A 16,382-nucleotide genomic window follows, 5' to 3' on the forward strand; every position below is an offset into this window, starting at 1 on the left:
TTCTTCAACCATGGTTGTAGAGTTCATTGCTTGTTTTGAAGCATGCAACCATGGAATATAACTGCAAAAAATTTGTCACTAATTTATGTATGGTTGATGGCATTGAAAGGCCATTAAAAATTTATCGTGACTATAACTCAACAATTCTTTATTCCAATAATAATAAGAGTATAACCAAGTCAAAATTCATTGATATCAAGTTTTTAGTTATTAAGGAAAGTTTAGAACAAACAAATTTCCATAGAACATATTGGGATTGACTTTATGGTAGTAGATCCACTTACTAAGGGTTTAGGGCCTAGATTTTTTCATGAGCACACTGCTCATATGGGTATAGTTTCTCATAGTATCTTAGTTTAGTGGGATTTCTAATTATGTTCTATGTTTTGTTCTTTTTCATACATTTTGTATTGATTGGATTTTCTGCAAAAATAAAGTTAATGTTTATTATTCAATTCTAAACTTGTTTTGTGTGCAATATTTATGTTGCATTTGGATTGATCTCTATAAAAAATAAAATTTGTACTAGTTAGAAATAGACATTATTAAGATCACATTGCATGTAATTTCTATACCACTTATTCATTTTTTGTCTATGTCATTAAATATATACAATTGTGGTGATCGTTATGGTTTAATCATATTGAGTTATGATGAAAGCTGTAATGGTTCATTATTGTTGTATGAAATGAACCAGATTTTTTTAAGAAGAGACTAAAGATAAATAACATACGGATGTGTACCTACAAAGTTTTATAAAATAAATGCTTAAAAGAATATGAAGTCCAAGTAAAAGATTGTTAGAAATTTTTTGATTGAAATAATCTATCGAGTGTTAAAAGAATATACCTACTAATCTAATGATCTGACAGAGTTAATAATCGATCCGATTTTGATAACAGTCACTTCAATACCACTAAAAGCAAAAACTACCTGATATTCTTTGGTTGAATAGCTCCACTCTGATAAAACTAACAGCAAAAACTAACAGCAAGATTAGGATGATCCCTTTTGGTGTGTCCTTACATCATCCTGTTGAAGCAAGTCACATTTTATCCTAGCAGTTTGGTTTCTCGTGACCAAGACAACCATACTTCTTGCTCCCCGTATGAATAAAAGACGATCCTCCACCTCCATTACCAATTGGTTTGCTTGTGATGAGCTTCTAACTACTATGACTAATACCATGTATTATTTTATAATTTAAAAATAAATTTTAATAAACCTATTAAGATAATATTTATTTGTTATCATGATTTATTTATTTAGAGATTTAAATAAAATTTAATTAACCTATTAACAAAAATATTTATTCACTATAGCAATATATTATTATTTTATAGTTTTGAAATAAAAATCTGTTAACTTATTAAAATAATATCTATTTGTTGGCAATTCATTTACTAATTTATATTTTAAATATAAATTTAATTAAAATAACTTTTATTGTGGCACTATTGTAGCTGCTAGTAGGGTGTTATTTTTATTAGGTGCATGGTGAACCATTTAATTTGCTGGTGCACGGTAGAGAATACTTTCCATACAGAAATTAAAAGCTATACAACAGTCTATATATCATAATGAGAAATCAGCCAATCAATGTAAACGTAATGTAAATGAACTCTGTTCTATAATCTATTTCGTCTTCATTTATTAAACGTAGGTTCTTACATGCATATTTGATTTAATACATGCACAAGGCAATCTTTACATATGAATAATATTGAGAACTGAATTAAATTGATTGTAAGGTCTACCAAAATCTTCAGCCTGTCTATGCAGAAGCCGTGTTCACAATAATATCCGCCAAAGTGTCAACACTCAATAGAAGTTATTCGGTTTTCCAATTTGAATGTTCTGCTCCGCAAGGAATCCTGTTATGGCATTCTTCTGCCAGCCCTTGAAACTCCTTCAATGAAAAACAAGCTTTGGGTAAACGTTTAGTTGAGTAAAAGGTCTATCTATCTGTGATGTCAAAGCAAGGATCAACACAGCTTAAATCAGTCTGTCACAATACAACAGGTTGAAAATTTTGTTCTACAAGACATCATACGTAGATTTCTTAATTTTCAACATATGCCCATAACATACCTTCTTCCTTCATATTAAAAACCTTAAGATAAACAAGTGACACACTGGAAATGATGAAAGTAATCATAAGAAGGTTGCTTTCTAGCATTCAGACACTTGTCATATGCAGTTAGCTACAAAAGCAAGGTCCATATGATAACAGTCAGAAGCATACACAGCAAAGATACATGATTACTTTTAACATGATACACAATCTTGGGAAAATAGTGTTTTGTTCTTTCTTCTTTTTCCCCCTTGTGCAAAAAACCTCATTCTAGACTCATTTTGGATTTCGAAATTTTGCAGTTGATATGTATTTGCATCAAAGTGTTAAAGCTAACTACTAACAAGCAAACCCAGTAAGTCAGCTAAAGAGGTGATGGGGAATGTAAATGACATCTTCCTTCTAGAATACTTTTTAACACAGCATTCAGTTCTTGCTTTGGCATTAGCATTAGCAATATATACAGATTGTTGATTGCATAAGGATAAAGCTCATTAAGCTCACTTGTGGTCAAGATGTGCAAGAATTTCACCACCAGGAAAAGCAGATTTAGTGGCCTCATATGCAGCTTTTATAGAATGTCTCCATGTTCCACCAATCTCCGCATTTGTTTCTCCTTTTGACTGGCTTGGATCTTCCATCGGCACTGAATATCCAGAAAGTAGGTGACCCACCCATACATTATCTTTCCTGGATTGGAAGAGCAGAGTAAGTATATCGATAATTCATTTGAGTAAAATCCATATCCACAAGAAAATATAATGCACACATTTAGCATTTTAATTCCAAAGTCACCCTCAGGTAACTGATACAGTATCAAGTTTGAGAAAACTACTTAAATTTACAGTGCCTCCAAAATAAAGGCTATTTAATTACAGTGAAGAAATTTAAGGTGGCTGGCAAGGTTTATAAAGCATTTTCATGGTCATAAAATTTTATGTAAATATCTTCTCAAAAGGATTTAGTAGAAGTCTATTTGATAGATTCTTGATAATAAAAAGAAACAAACGGAACAAGAAAATATAAAAAAAAACCAAATGAACAGAATTCAGAGTGTTTTCCTCTGCCGAGGGAAATCTCTCTTCTCTTGACTGTTTCCAGTTATTACAGTGATAATTCACACCCTCTCTACACACCATACAACCCTATTTAAAGCTTACTAAAACCCACCCTCAGTGCCAAAGTCCCTACACTTCCTTCTAGAATACTTTTTAAAAATGGGCCGTGGGTCATTTCCAAAAATGGGCCTTGGGCCTCAGGGTCCCTAAAATTATTCACACAAAGTCAAGATGCATCATAAAACATGACTTTGTACTTGATATAAAAAAGTAGAGGATAACTTTAAACAAGCCACCTTTAATTTCACTACCTGTGCAGTATAACCCGAGTAGCAGTGCAATATACTTCCATAATCTATTTAAATTTATAACCTTTTATCATAGTGCCATTAAATTTGACAATGGAATTTTATGGACAACATAACAATTAAAAAGTTGATGAGGGACAAAATGCTTCATTTTACTTATCAATTTTAATAATACTATTGTAATTAGAGAAAAAATCTTCCTAATAGAATCTTCTAGGATATTTTTCAGAATATTTTTCCTTATTTCCTTATTTTAGAAGATTAGATTGTTACAAATAGGTATAAGGAAAATGTAATATGTATGAATAATAATAATAAAATTATTCTCCTTTTCAAGTTGGTATCAGAGCTCCCGATCTTGGGAGCTCCGTTTCCGCTGCAAACAGTAGCCACTGCCGCCACTGTCCGGCCACTACGGCTGCCGCCGTAGCCGTTGGGGTCGTTGATAGGACAGAAAGGTGCGCCCAACTCCGGCGAACACAACGCCGGAATTCGCTCCGGGAAATACGCCGCCACGCGCCGCCTCGCGCCACCACCGTCGCCGGCGCGTGTAGCCCACGCGCCTAGCTCCGGCGAGACCCACTCGACGCCGCCGCCACAGAAAGAGTCGCCGGAGCCTCCTGAGTCCATTCCACGGGTCGGTGACGTCCCATTTGGCGCAGATTTGAGTAGATCTGAGTTTTTGAGTTTTGTTCCTTTTCCGGTGACGTCCCACGCGCCTAGTTCCGACGAGACCCACTCGCCGCTGCTGTCACAGAACTGGTCGCCGGAGCCTCCTAAGTTCGTTCCACGGCCCACTCATCGTTGTCGCCACAGACAGAGTCGCCGAATCAATCCATTAAGTTACCACCATCAGATTTTTTGAGATGAAAGCTTTTAAAGAAGAACTAGATCGTTTGAAAGGAATGATTGAATCAATAAGTAAGCCTTCTGGACCATGTACTCTGTCCATGAAAGGTAAGAGTTCTCTCCATACTGTGGGTCCTGTGTCACAAGGTATTTGGATTCTTGATTCAGGAGCAACTGATCATATGACACCTTTTCGTATGATCTTCAAATCATATATTCAAAGGAATAGAGAACAACTTATTACAGTTGCGAATGGTCAAGGTGTACCCATATGCGGCTCTGGGAATATAATTTTGGAATCATCTATTGTATTAAAGGATGTTTTACATGTTCCACAATTAGCCAATAATCTTATCTCTGTGCAAAAGCTCACAAAAGATTTAAATTGTTCAGTAACATTTTTCTCAACTCATTGTGTTTTTCAGGACCTTGCTACGGGGAAGACAATTTTAACTGCTAAAGAGCAGAGTGGGTTGTATTTGTTGGAATCTAATGATCAAAACAAAACAAAAATCATGAGTCAACAAGCTACATCTGAAACGTGGGCAAATTCCCAAATATGGCTACATCATAAAAGGCTTGGGCATCCTTCATTCAACCTTCTTAAATCCTTATTTCCTCATTTGTTTACTAAGGAGTCTATTAAGTCTTTTAATTGTGATATTTGTCAATTGTCAAAACACCATCGTGCATCCTATCCTATTAGTAATAAAAAGAGTACTTCTCCATTTGATTTAATTCACTCTGATGTTTGGGGACCTGTCGTAGAATCTATTTCCGGAGCTAGATGGTTTGTTACCTTTATTGACGATTGTACCCGTGTCACATGGACATACCTTATGAAAAATAAATTAGAAGTTTTCCAAATCTTTGTTAATTTTTTCTGTCTGGTCCAAAATCAATTTGGAAAAAATATCAAAAGAATCAGGTCTGATAATGGTACTGAATATGTGAATCATGAATTTCTTAATTTTTTGTCTCATAATGGTATTGTTCATGAACTAACATGTGTAAACACCCCTCAACAAAACGGGGTTGCAGAAAGAAAGAATCGTCATCTTTTAGAAGTAACTAGAGCTCTTCTTTTTCAAATGTCTGTTCCAAAAAATTACTGGGGAGAAGCTGTATTAACCGCCACATATCTCATCAACAGGTTACCCACCTGTATCTTAAATGGCATTAGTCCTATAGAGTCTCTATTGTCTTTTGTTCCCTCTTGCCCTCTAATATCGAGTCTACCTAGTCAAGTCTTTGGATGTACTGTTTTTGTTCACTCTCATCATCCTAATCGTAGTAAATTAGATCCCAAAGCTCTTAAATGTGTCTTTATTGGGTATCCTTCTAATAAAAAAGGTACAAATGTTATCATCCTCAGAGTCGTCGCGTCTTTATCACCATGGATGTCACCTTTCAGGAAACACAATCCTTTTATGCCAGTCCACCACTTCAGGGGGAGAAAGCACTTGAAGTGGAGGAGCTCTCCTTCTTGTCATTACCATATTTGTCTTTGCAGGATGCCCAAGATCTAAGCAATAAAGCTACCATGGTTCACAATGAGGAAGAAGCGGAAGAAGAGGAAGACAAATTTTTTGGCAAAAAATACGAAAGAAGAAAACAACCCACTTCGACTCTCGAGCAAGAAAAATTGTCTAATTCGGAGGTGAGGATCCCTGAAGATAACAGTGAGGAGGTAAGTATTACTGAGGACTTACCCATTGCATTGAGAAAGGAAAGAAGATCATGTGCTAAATATCCTATTTCTCAGTATGTTTGCACTAACAATCTCTCTGATAAGCACAGAAGCTTTATTGCTGTCATTGATGCCACAGAAATTCCTACCTCAATCCAGGAGGCCATGAAACTTGAACATTGGACTCAAGCCATGAAAGGAGATGAATGCATTAGAAAAAAATTCAACTTGGGAGATTGTTGATAAGCCAAGAGACAAGAAGGCAGTAGGGTGTAGATGGATATTCACAGTGAAACACAAGGCAGATGGGACAATAGAAAGATATAAAGCTAGATTGGTGGCAAAAGGCTATACCCAAACTTATGGGATTGACTATGAGGAGACGTTTGCCCCAGTGACAAAGATGAATACAGTTCGAGTTGTTCTCGCTTTGGCTGCTCATTTTGGTTGGGACTTACACCAGTTGGATGTGAAGAATGCCTTTCTTCATGGAAATCTAGAAGAGGAAGTGTACATGGAGATTTCCCCAGGTTTTGAAGTGAAAAATGAAAGAAACAAGGTATGCCTCCTAAAGAAAGCATTGTATGGTCTTAAGCAATCCCCTAGAGCATGGTTTGGAAGATTTACAAAAGTAATGGTTTCCTTGGGATACAGACAAAGCCAAGGAGATCATACTCTATTCATAAAACACTCTTCTACAGGTAAACTCACTCAATTGCTTGTCTATGTGGATGATATGATTATTGCAGGAGATGATGAAACAGAAAAATTGGCATTAAAAGAAAAATTGGCAGCCCAATTTGAAATGAAAGACCTAGGAAAACTCAAGTATTTTCTTGGAATAGAGGTTGCTTATTTCAAAAATGGAATTTTCATCTCCCAAAGGAAATATATACTTGATCTCCTCAAAGAAACAGGGAAGCTGGGATGTAGAACCTCAACAGTTCCTATAGAACAAAATCACAAAATTGGAAGTGAAGAAAGTGCTCCTGTAGAGAAGGCCCAATATCAAAGATTGGTAGGGAAATTGATTTATCTATCACACACAAGACCAGACATTGCTTATGCAGTTAGTGTTGTGAGCCAATTTATGCATGATCCAAGAGAGAGACACATGCAAGCAGTTGACAAAATTCTCCAGTACTTGAAGTCAAGTCCAGGAAAGGAGTTATTGTTCAAAGGGGAAGATACATTGACTATGAAAATATATACTGATGCTGACTATACAGGTTCTATTACTGACAGAAAATCTACTTCTGGGTATTGTATGTTTCTTGGAGATAGTCTCGTAACATGGAGGAGCAAAAAGCAAGATAGAGTATCTCGTTCTAGAGCAGAAACTGAATTCCGAGCCCTTGCTCAAGGAATGTGTGAAGGACTCTGGATGAAAATCATTTTGGATGACCTTAAAATCAAGGTGGACAACTCCGTGCAACTATACTGTGACAATAAGTCTGCCATGAGCATTGCCCATAATCCAGTACAACATGATAGGACCAAACATATTGAGATTGACAGACATTTCATCAAAGATAATCTAGACAGAGGCTTTGTGATTACAACTCATGTTCCTACAGAACTTCAAATAGCAGATATTTTTACAAAAGGGCTCCCTCCGGGTAGATTTCAAGATCTTGTAGGCAAGTTGGGAATGATTGATATTCATTTACCAACTTGAGGGGGAGTGTTGTAATTAGAGAAAAAATCTTCCTAATTAGAGAAAATATCTATAGAATCTTCTAGGATATTTTTCAGAATATTTTTCCTTATTTCCTTATTTTAGAAGATTAGATTGTTACAAATAGGTATAAGGAAAATGTAATATGTATGAATAATAATAATAAAATTATTCTCCTTTTCAAGTAATACTATGACACATCAGCTGATTAAGTAAATGGATAATGAGAGTAAATTCCAATAGTTGAAACCTTAAAAGGAAAATACACAGTCCAAATCTTTCAAGCAAATCGCAGAGTAAAGTAAGAAGGGGTTTCCAAAGTTACCTAAAAATTAATGACATTAACAATAGCTTCATAGTTCTAGTCTTTCTTTGACATCAGAAAATTCAATTATAAAGACATGTCTCACTGACAATGACTGGTTGACTACTTACAATACTACATCCATATGCCGAGGTACATAATGTCCACCACCTATCCCAAGAAGGATTTTCTTGTTATCCTTCTCCCTGTAAGAGCGTGAGAATCAGATTCAGATTACAAAAATTTCACCATTTGTATAAGGAAGCTTTAATGACCGAAAGAAAACAAACCAAATATTTCTAGTCCATAATTTTACAATAACACGAACAATTTTAAAGTTTCATGAAGATATATAGTCCACCAAGTCCAGAATTGTAAAATCAAAGGACCATAGATTAAACATATATTGCATCTTATGAAACAGAATGAAAGCAAGATGTGAAAATATTAGGAGGTATATACCAAATACAAAATGAGTATGCAAACCAAACTAACGTCACTTCATATGTTTAACTTAGCTTTATCAGTTTACCTGCTCCAGTTTCCTACATCTGTCCCACCTCCAAGTCCAAGTCCTTCCCAAACTAACTGCAATAACCCAAACAAAATTTCATTTTGGTAAACAAAAAATATCACTAACCAGCTTCCATCGAAAGCATTTATTTTGGTATAGATGGACAGAGGGCTGTTTTATATTCAGGATTAATTTTGTAAAGGAATGTAATCACCACACAGGGAAATTCCAGATATTAATGGAAATGTAATGGAAAAAAATATAAAAGTCCACCCAACCTTTGCCATTACTTGAGCCGCATCCTGTCTCTTCCAATAATCTTCAGTGCTACCTATACCAGAATAGAAAACCAGTTGTTGTATTTAAGTTCATTTTTTTTTCTAACTGCTAGCAGCTTCTAGCATAACTTAAGAATGAAGATTGGGAGCTACAAACTACTTTAAAATATAGGTAAAGGTGTGGTTCATTTATGTGCAAAGGGAAATTATATCAACGAGGAAAAAGTTAATCATTGCTAACACAGATGAAAAACCAAGGATGAAGGTGATAGAACTGGATGAGAAATAATAAGGAAATAAAAAACCTATTCAAATCAAATCCCCACTTTGTAGCTCAGTAGCAGATGGATTCATGTTAGAACATACAATCTCAGTATGATGCAAAGCCAAATCCAAGGCCCAAAATAATTAAGGTTTATGAGAGAAGGCATAAGAGGAACAATGCTCCTAATTATAGTATGAGTGCGATGCAACTAATCAGGTTTAGGATGGAGAGTGTAAGAGAATATCATTTCTCTGTTATTAGTTTTTTACATATTTTCCTCTGTTAATTCATTTGCTTTTCATTTCATTTGTAATTCTGTTACTTTTTTGTAACTGACAGTTACAACCAAGCTCCTCGAGGTTGCTTCTTCAACACTCTTCCAATCAATATAAATAGATAATTAATATTTCTCAGTTAGGTATTTTTGACAGATTCATAGATAATCAATAATATCAGAATTCATTCTCCTATCTCTTGTCTTTCAATAGAGAGAAATATAACTAACTGCCTATTAGGCAGTAGTAGCGGGGAGGTGCATGGATAGGTCAATGTTGTTGAACAATTTGGCTCTTCAAAAAAAAAGTACTATGCATAAGGAGAAGATGGATTGGAGGGATGATACAACGATCTCAAAAACCAAAACTACTGTGGCCACAGTTTTAGATGCAGGAAAAACCAAGCCATTTGGGCCCAGGCCCAATTACAGTAATCAAGGCCCAACAGAGGCAAAGCAATCAAATGCAACCAAGGGGGAGAAGAATTTTGGGGGCAGGAAAGAGGCTCATACAAGTTGAACTTTAAGAGATGAGTAGGAAGCACTGTTATCAAATCCGGCTGATTGGACCCATCTGACTGGGAATTTTGTTATATATACTGGTTCATGCAGATCAATTATGTTATATATACCAGTTCCTGTGGTTCAATTAGTGATTCACTGATTCAACCAATAATCCGCCAACCCAGTATCTCGACCGAGTTGATGACTAATCCGGTTCTTATAACACTAGTAGGAAGGGCCTCTGTTTTAAAATGTGGGGATAAACGGGGGCCAGCACATGTATGCAGATTTAAGCAGTACCAGTTGGTAGGTACTCATGGAATAGAGAGAAAGTGGAGGAAACTGAGTTCCAACAAAAAAAGGAAAAGTTGGAATTAGAGGCTAAAACTCTCCAATTGTCATTAAGAAGTAAAGAAGGGTCAATTTCTAATCAATCCTTTAAAGTTTGGGGGAAGATTGATCAAAAACTCGTACTAATATTAGTAGACTCTAGGGAAACAATAATTTCTTATTCAGTAAGTTAGTAAAGGAGCTAAACCTTCCTGTGGAGGGTATCTCAGAGTACATTGTTGAAGTGGAGACAGGTTAGAAAGTAAGAAATAAAGGGGTCTGCAAGAAAGTGAAGATGGTAGTGCAAGGGGTGGAGTAAGAACAAATTTCTTCATGATGGAATTCGGAGACACAGAAGTGGTTTTAGGTATGGATTGGCTAGTCAGCTTGGGGGGCATTGAAGCTAATTTCAGAAACTTGATCATCAAGTAGAGAAAGGGAGACAACAAGTTGATGTTAAGGGAAGATCCTTCTCTATGCAATAACCAAGCTTCCTAGAAGACCATGATCAAGGCCCTGTAGGATGAAGGAGGTTACTATGGCAGCAGAAATTAGGACTGATTTAGAACCATTCCCTGTGGTTTTTTAGGAACCAAGTGGACTAACCCCACAGAGAAAGCATGATCATGCTATCAACCTAAAAAAAGGGCACAAATTCCCAACATTCAGTCATACAAGAATCCTTACTGCCAAAAAATGAAATTGACAAGATTGTGAAGAAAATGATGCAAGAGGGAATAATCAAACCAAGCACTTCCAGCCTTGTAATTTTGGTTTAGGGTTTATTTGGAGGTTAGAGATTTTGTATAGATTATAGGGCATTAAACATGTTCACTATACCTGACAAATTCCCTATAATAGTGATTGATGACTTGTTGGATAAATTAGGGGCTACAACAGTATTTTTCAAGTTGGACTTAAAATCTGGCTATCAACAGATTCAGATGAGAAAAGAGGACATTTACAAGATAGCCTATAAGACACGAGGCATTTTGCATCACTGAAGATTGGAACTCAGAACCTTCTAATGATAATATTTATAAAACTCTCCAAATATGGATTTGGTGTGAAGACTCCACCATTGAAACTAACTCAAGGCTTTCCTTTCCATAGCCACCATTGTTACTTGTAATTTCTCCACCTCAGTTACCCCTCTTATTTTGAAAATATCTTCCCATCTACTCACCCACCCATAGGCATCATTCTCAAATAATAAGGGAATATCAAGCCCCATCCAACACTCCTCTTGATGTTCATTTGACAATCTCCCCATTGAGTTGCTCCCAATAGTCTCATTTTTTGATGCCATCGAGGAAGCTCTACCCATAATACACCTACCATTTGATTAAGGCTCTCAAACAAGTATTTGATCTTCTTGAGCCTGGCTTCTTGAAGCTCCCTTTCTACCTCCATGACTCAACACTTTTCTGCAAAGATTTTGGTCATCCCTTCAGTCTCGTGGGTGCCATGAACCAAAAAGGCTCCCTGGATTTTTAGGAGCACATATACCAATTGATAGGACTGGGTTACAAATAATAAGAAAATGGAAAAATTATTCAAATCAATACGTACTTTGTAGTTCAGTAGCAGATGGATTCTTAAACTGAAATGGACAAGACAAATCACTGAAAACAGAGCATATAACCCAGTATTCAAGAGTCCTGAAGTCTCCCATTGAATATGATTCAAATCTTACATACTAACTCTCCCTTTTCCTATTTATTCCAACTTTCTTCTTATTTATAGACTACCAGACAATTACAAACTATCACTTCCTCATCTATTCCTACTCTCTATATTACAATTCTTTGCCCAGTAAAAAGTAATACTACTAATAAATCCTTATGACTAATATTCTGTTATCATTCTTCCTGCTATAAACCTTCTTAATGGGACTAACAAAAGGCAAACAAAGGCTGAATGCGTAAAGGAATGTTTAGGCTTTGAACAGACATGACAAAAATGTTAAGGTTGGATGAAAAACAATGACAACCCAATTAGTTAAGAACTAAAACTTATGTAGCTAGTAGGGAGAGAAATATAAGGTCGGGGGAGAGGGGTTGAGTGAGGAAGGGCCGAAGGACAGGTTGGTAATTCCTTTACAGTCCACAAAGATCAATAAAACATTGAGCACCAAAATGTATAAATTAACCCTAGAAACTGAAAATACTTTGAAAATATGTTCTTCAACACCTTCTGCCAATCTGGACTTTCCTGATGCTAGCGACTAAACTAAATTTGGAACTATTTTATTTATCTGATAAACAATATTTCCATTTTGCATGGAAAACGTAGAAAAGATGAAACATTCTTTGCAAGTAAAGTAACAAACTAATCCTTTAAAAGGGAGAAATAAATGTGAGTGGAAAAGGAGACTAAACATCAAAATGAAGAATAACTTCGTCTGAAACCAAACAATGGAGGATGCAGAGATGTAGCAGTGTAACACCATTCTCACAATACTTAACTAATACACCGTGCAATGTGCTTATAAATCAAAAATATATCTAGGAAGAAGAAAAAAGTACTCACCAATCTCCAAAAACATGGTTGGCTTGTTTGTCACTGGTCCATGGTGAGTTGCCTCCAAAGTAATCTAAATTGAGCAAACAGATCAAATTCTGCCAGAATTGCTTTTCAAAGTTTAACAAATTAACATTTTGGCTTCTTCCTTCAACAGGAAACAAGCTATGTATTTGCAGGAACGTTGAATCTAAAGCAAAAGAACTCAAGATATAACTAGAGAAACAAAAGCCAATTTGGTTGATAGCAAAAGACACACCACACAAGAAACAACATCAATAGGCAAGTAAAGAAAAGTAGTCCAAAAGACACCTCGAATTCAGGGACCAGATTATGAGCCTGAGCAATGTTTTTCAAAAGTCGAAGCCAAGGCCCCATCCTAGGATTTGGCAGAGCTGCCCATCCAGGTCTGCCACCTTGCGGTGGAACATCACCTTCACGCAAATGAGGAACTCCTGCACATACACACACCACCCCACAAATCATTACAAGACACACCCTTTTGCACGCATAGAAACACCCTCTTGCACAAAAATTATTTCAGTCCTAGACCACACACTTCTTAACTAGTCTCCACGTGAATTATAATCAAGAGTAATGATTTTTTTCTAATAAGTTGAAAAACTTATACACACAAACACCCTTTTGCTCATAAAAATAAAAAAGGGCAATGACAAGTGAAGAAATTACCAATGGGGTGAACAGTGAGGGCAGGTTTGTTGGACGCAGCAGTGTGCTTGCTGAAGAAGATGACCTCATGAACAACCTCCCCAGTCACCTCTTCCCACCTCTTGTCCAAGTCATCCTCCGCTACTATGCTCTTCCCATGCAGCACCACCCTCACCTCTTCATTCACAAAGCTCTTCATGTCATCCTAGTGGACACAACACAGGAAAAAGTAACAATCATAAGAGCAAAAGGTGCGTAATAAGAACCCAGAAATGGTTGATGCTTTGAACCTGGAAATGGCGACCGGTTTGCCAGCCGGGCATGGCCAACAGCGCGTTGGCTGGGTTGATGGAAGCAGGGTCGGACGTGGTTGCCACTAGGAGCGTCACCATTGCTTTGTGTTGTGAAAGTGAAAGTGGGTTTGGGGTTGAAGATGAAGAGGAGGAGGAAGAAGAAGAAGAAGAAGATGATGAGGTATTTATATGAGAAAGAAGCGAAACTGGTTTTGAAGATCCGAGCCCACAGTTTAGGGGGAACAAACGAAACAAGAGGGGAAGGTGGGGGAGCTTGACCGCTGCCACGCTAAGTAACATGCTTTGCCATCACGGTTCACGATCGCCGAAACTTTAATCACATCACACACAATACATTCTCACATATTTTTAAGACTTACTCACCCATAGTAAAAAAATTTTACAATAATAATTAATTATATGTCTTAATTATATCATGTCATTGTAAACATATTTATTTTTAATAGTGACATGATACAATTAAGAGATATAATTAGTTGTTAGTATAAAAAAATTTATACTTATAAGTGATTAACTCTATTTTTAATTGAGATTTTTTTTTAACAATCTTAATTGAGATTTATTAAGAAATAAGAATCACACAATTATTTTGCATCCACAAATTTTTTTTAAAGGTATAACGCATCAAATTCTTTATTTATTTATTTATTGATTTTTTAATAATTTTTTTTAAGAATTATTACAAAGCTCTATTTTGTATATATATCTAAAGATAACGAACTTTCAATCTAAAAGTTAGATTTATAAAATTCACATTTAATATAAAGTTATTGAGTGGTGTAATACTCAGTAAAAATTACATCGTTATTATTATTATATATGTTACTTTTAAGGATTTTTAATTAAAAACATATTTAATAAATAAACTAATGCAATTATTCAAATTTTAATCTATCATTTTTTAATAAATTTAATTAAAAGTACTTTGTAAAAATAATAATAATCATATAAGCTTTAAAATCCAATAGTGCGTTGTAGTTTTTCCTAATAAAAGTAAAATAAAATCCAATAGTGCTTACTACCTATCATTTGTCTTGAGTTTTGATTGCTTTGGCATTTGTATTGAGAAGTCATAATGATAAGCACTTATCTTGGGTTATAGGTATATATACATGTTGGAATAATTTCTTAAGTTAAATAGAAATTTTTCATTAATTAAAATTAAGAACCGTTGTCTTAGATTACAGAGTTAATGTTAATAATACGTACTTGTATCCATTGACGTTGATCAAAAGGTTGCAGCGGAATAGTCTTTTGGTGCAATGATCTTCCTCAGCCAAATCACTAGATTCCTTAATGGGACTTAATATTACTCTTCTGATGGGGAGACAGAGAGACGTGTGTTTCTGATTTGGCATATTGGAGACCATGACCATTTTTACGATTTTAAACTTATTAGGGTTCTCATTAACCCGTAACGGGCCAGATCTGGTTTCCACTTATTTGGGCCCATATCAATTTTTTCTAGTTAGCAGTCTAAAGACTCACTAAAATTAGATCATTTTTATTGAGCCCAAATAAATGTAAATAATTAATATAAATACTACAAATAATATATGTAGCCCACAATAATTATTAGAAATAAATTTTCTAACAATCTCCCATTTAGGCTTTATATTCATTTAAGTATTTATATCACAAAAATCTTTAGGCGCGCAACTGTATGTTATTTACTTTTAGACTCCCCTTAAACAATTTGGTCCATCTCATACAACAACAACATTATCTAATGTGACTAAATCACAATGATCACCACAATTGTATGCACTCAATGACATAGATCAAATATGGATAAGTGGGATGGAAATTACATGCAACGTGATCTTAGTCATGTCTGTTTCCAACTGGTCCAAACTTTATTCTTTATAGAGATCCATTCAAAACGCAACATATATATATATATTGCGCAAAACAAGCTCAGAATAGAATTATCAACTTTATTTTTGTAGAAAATCCAAATAATACAAATATCTGGAAAAATTAAAAATAAAGAAGACACAACATAAATGAGACTCCCACTAAATTAAGGTACTATAAGGAATTACACCCATATGAGCAGTGAGCTCATGAAAGACTTTGGGCACCAAACCCTTAGTAAGTGGATCAGCTAGCATAAAATTAGTCCCTATATGTTCTATAGAAATTTGCTTATTCTGAACTCTTTCCTTAACAACCAGAAACTTTATATCAATGAATTTTGACTGGGTTGTACTCCTATTGTTATTAGAATAAAGAACTGCAGAGTTATTATCACAATAGATTTTCAATGGTCTTTCAATATCATCAACCACACGTAAATTAGTGATAAAATTTCCCAGCCATATCCCATGGTTGGATGCCTCAAAACAAGCAATGAACTCCGTAGCCATGGTTGAAGAAGCTATAATAGTCTATTTAACAGACTTCCAAGAGATAGCTCCTCCAGCCAACATAAAGATATATCTAGATGTGGACCGTTTACTATCTTGACATCTGGCAAAACCAGAGTCTGAGTATCCAATGATCTCTAAACTGTCAGACTTCTGATAAGTGAGCATATATCCTTTTGTTCTCTTCAAATAGCGGATTACATGCTTTACTGCCTTCCAATGCTGCATCCCAGGATTACTTAAGTATCTGCCCAAAACTCCCACTTTAAATGCAATATCGGGACGAGTACAAACTTAAGCATACATTAGACTTTCCATAGCTGAAGCATAGGGAATCTTTTGCATCTCATTTTTTTCAAGGTCATTATTAGGGCACTGTTT

The 16,382-nt window shown here is 35.4% G+C and overlaps 1 protein-coding gene across 2 annotated transcripts; it reads right to left on the reverse strand.

Annotated features, from left to right (window-relative positions):
- Positions 1 to 1,624: 1,624 nt before the first annotated feature.
- GEK1 (D-aminoacyl-tRNA deacylase) lies at positions 1,625 to 13,936 on the reverse strand. 2 transcript variants are annotated; one of them, XM_020355280.2, is made up of 9 exons: positions 13,609 to 13,934; positions 13,340 to 13,523; positions 12,962 to 13,104; positions 12,659 to 12,722; positions 8,754 to 8,806; positions 8,494 to 8,549; positions 8,093 to 8,167; positions 2,579 to 2,764; positions 1,625 to 1,909 (listed from the first exon to the last, which is right to left on the reverse strand). In XM_020355280.2, exons 1-9 carry the CDS (start codon positions 13,909 to 13,911, stop codon positions 1,822 to 1,824), a joined length of 1,152 nt encoding a protein of 383 aa, XP_020210869.1. In that variant the 5' UTR covers positions 13,912 to 13,934; the 3' UTR covers positions 1,625 to 1,821. The 2 variants fall into 2 exon arrangements, with proteins under 2 accessions (XP_020210869.1, XP_082931193.1); XM_083075067.1 differs by lacking the exon at positions 8,093 to 8,167 and having other exon boundaries at positions 13,609 to 13,936.
- Between the last annotated feature and the right edge of the window lie 2,446 nt (positions 13,937 to 16,382).

This window comes from Cajanus cajan, chromosome 5 (genome assembly GCF_000230855.2).
Source record: "Cajanus cajan strain Asha chromosome 5, NIPB_CcT2T_4, whole genome shotgun sequence".
Classification (NCBI taxonomy): domain Eukaryota; kingdom Viridiplantae; phylum Streptophyta; class Magnoliopsida; order Fabales; family Fabaceae; genus Cajanus; species Cajanus cajan.

Coding starts and splice junctions, on each gene's coding strand:
- GEK1 (XM_020355280.2), bottom strand. CDS start 13,911: ATGTTACTTAGCGTGGCAGCGGTCAAGCTCCCCCACCTTCCCCTCTTG. Junction 8,168..8,493: donor GATGTAGGAAACTGGAGCAG/GTAAACTGATAA, acceptor ACGCTCTTACAG/GGAGAAGGATAACAAGAAAA. Junction 2,765..8,092: donor CGGCATATGGATGTAGTATT/GTAAGTAGTCAA, acceptor CTTCCAATCCAG/GAAAGATAATGTATGGGTGG.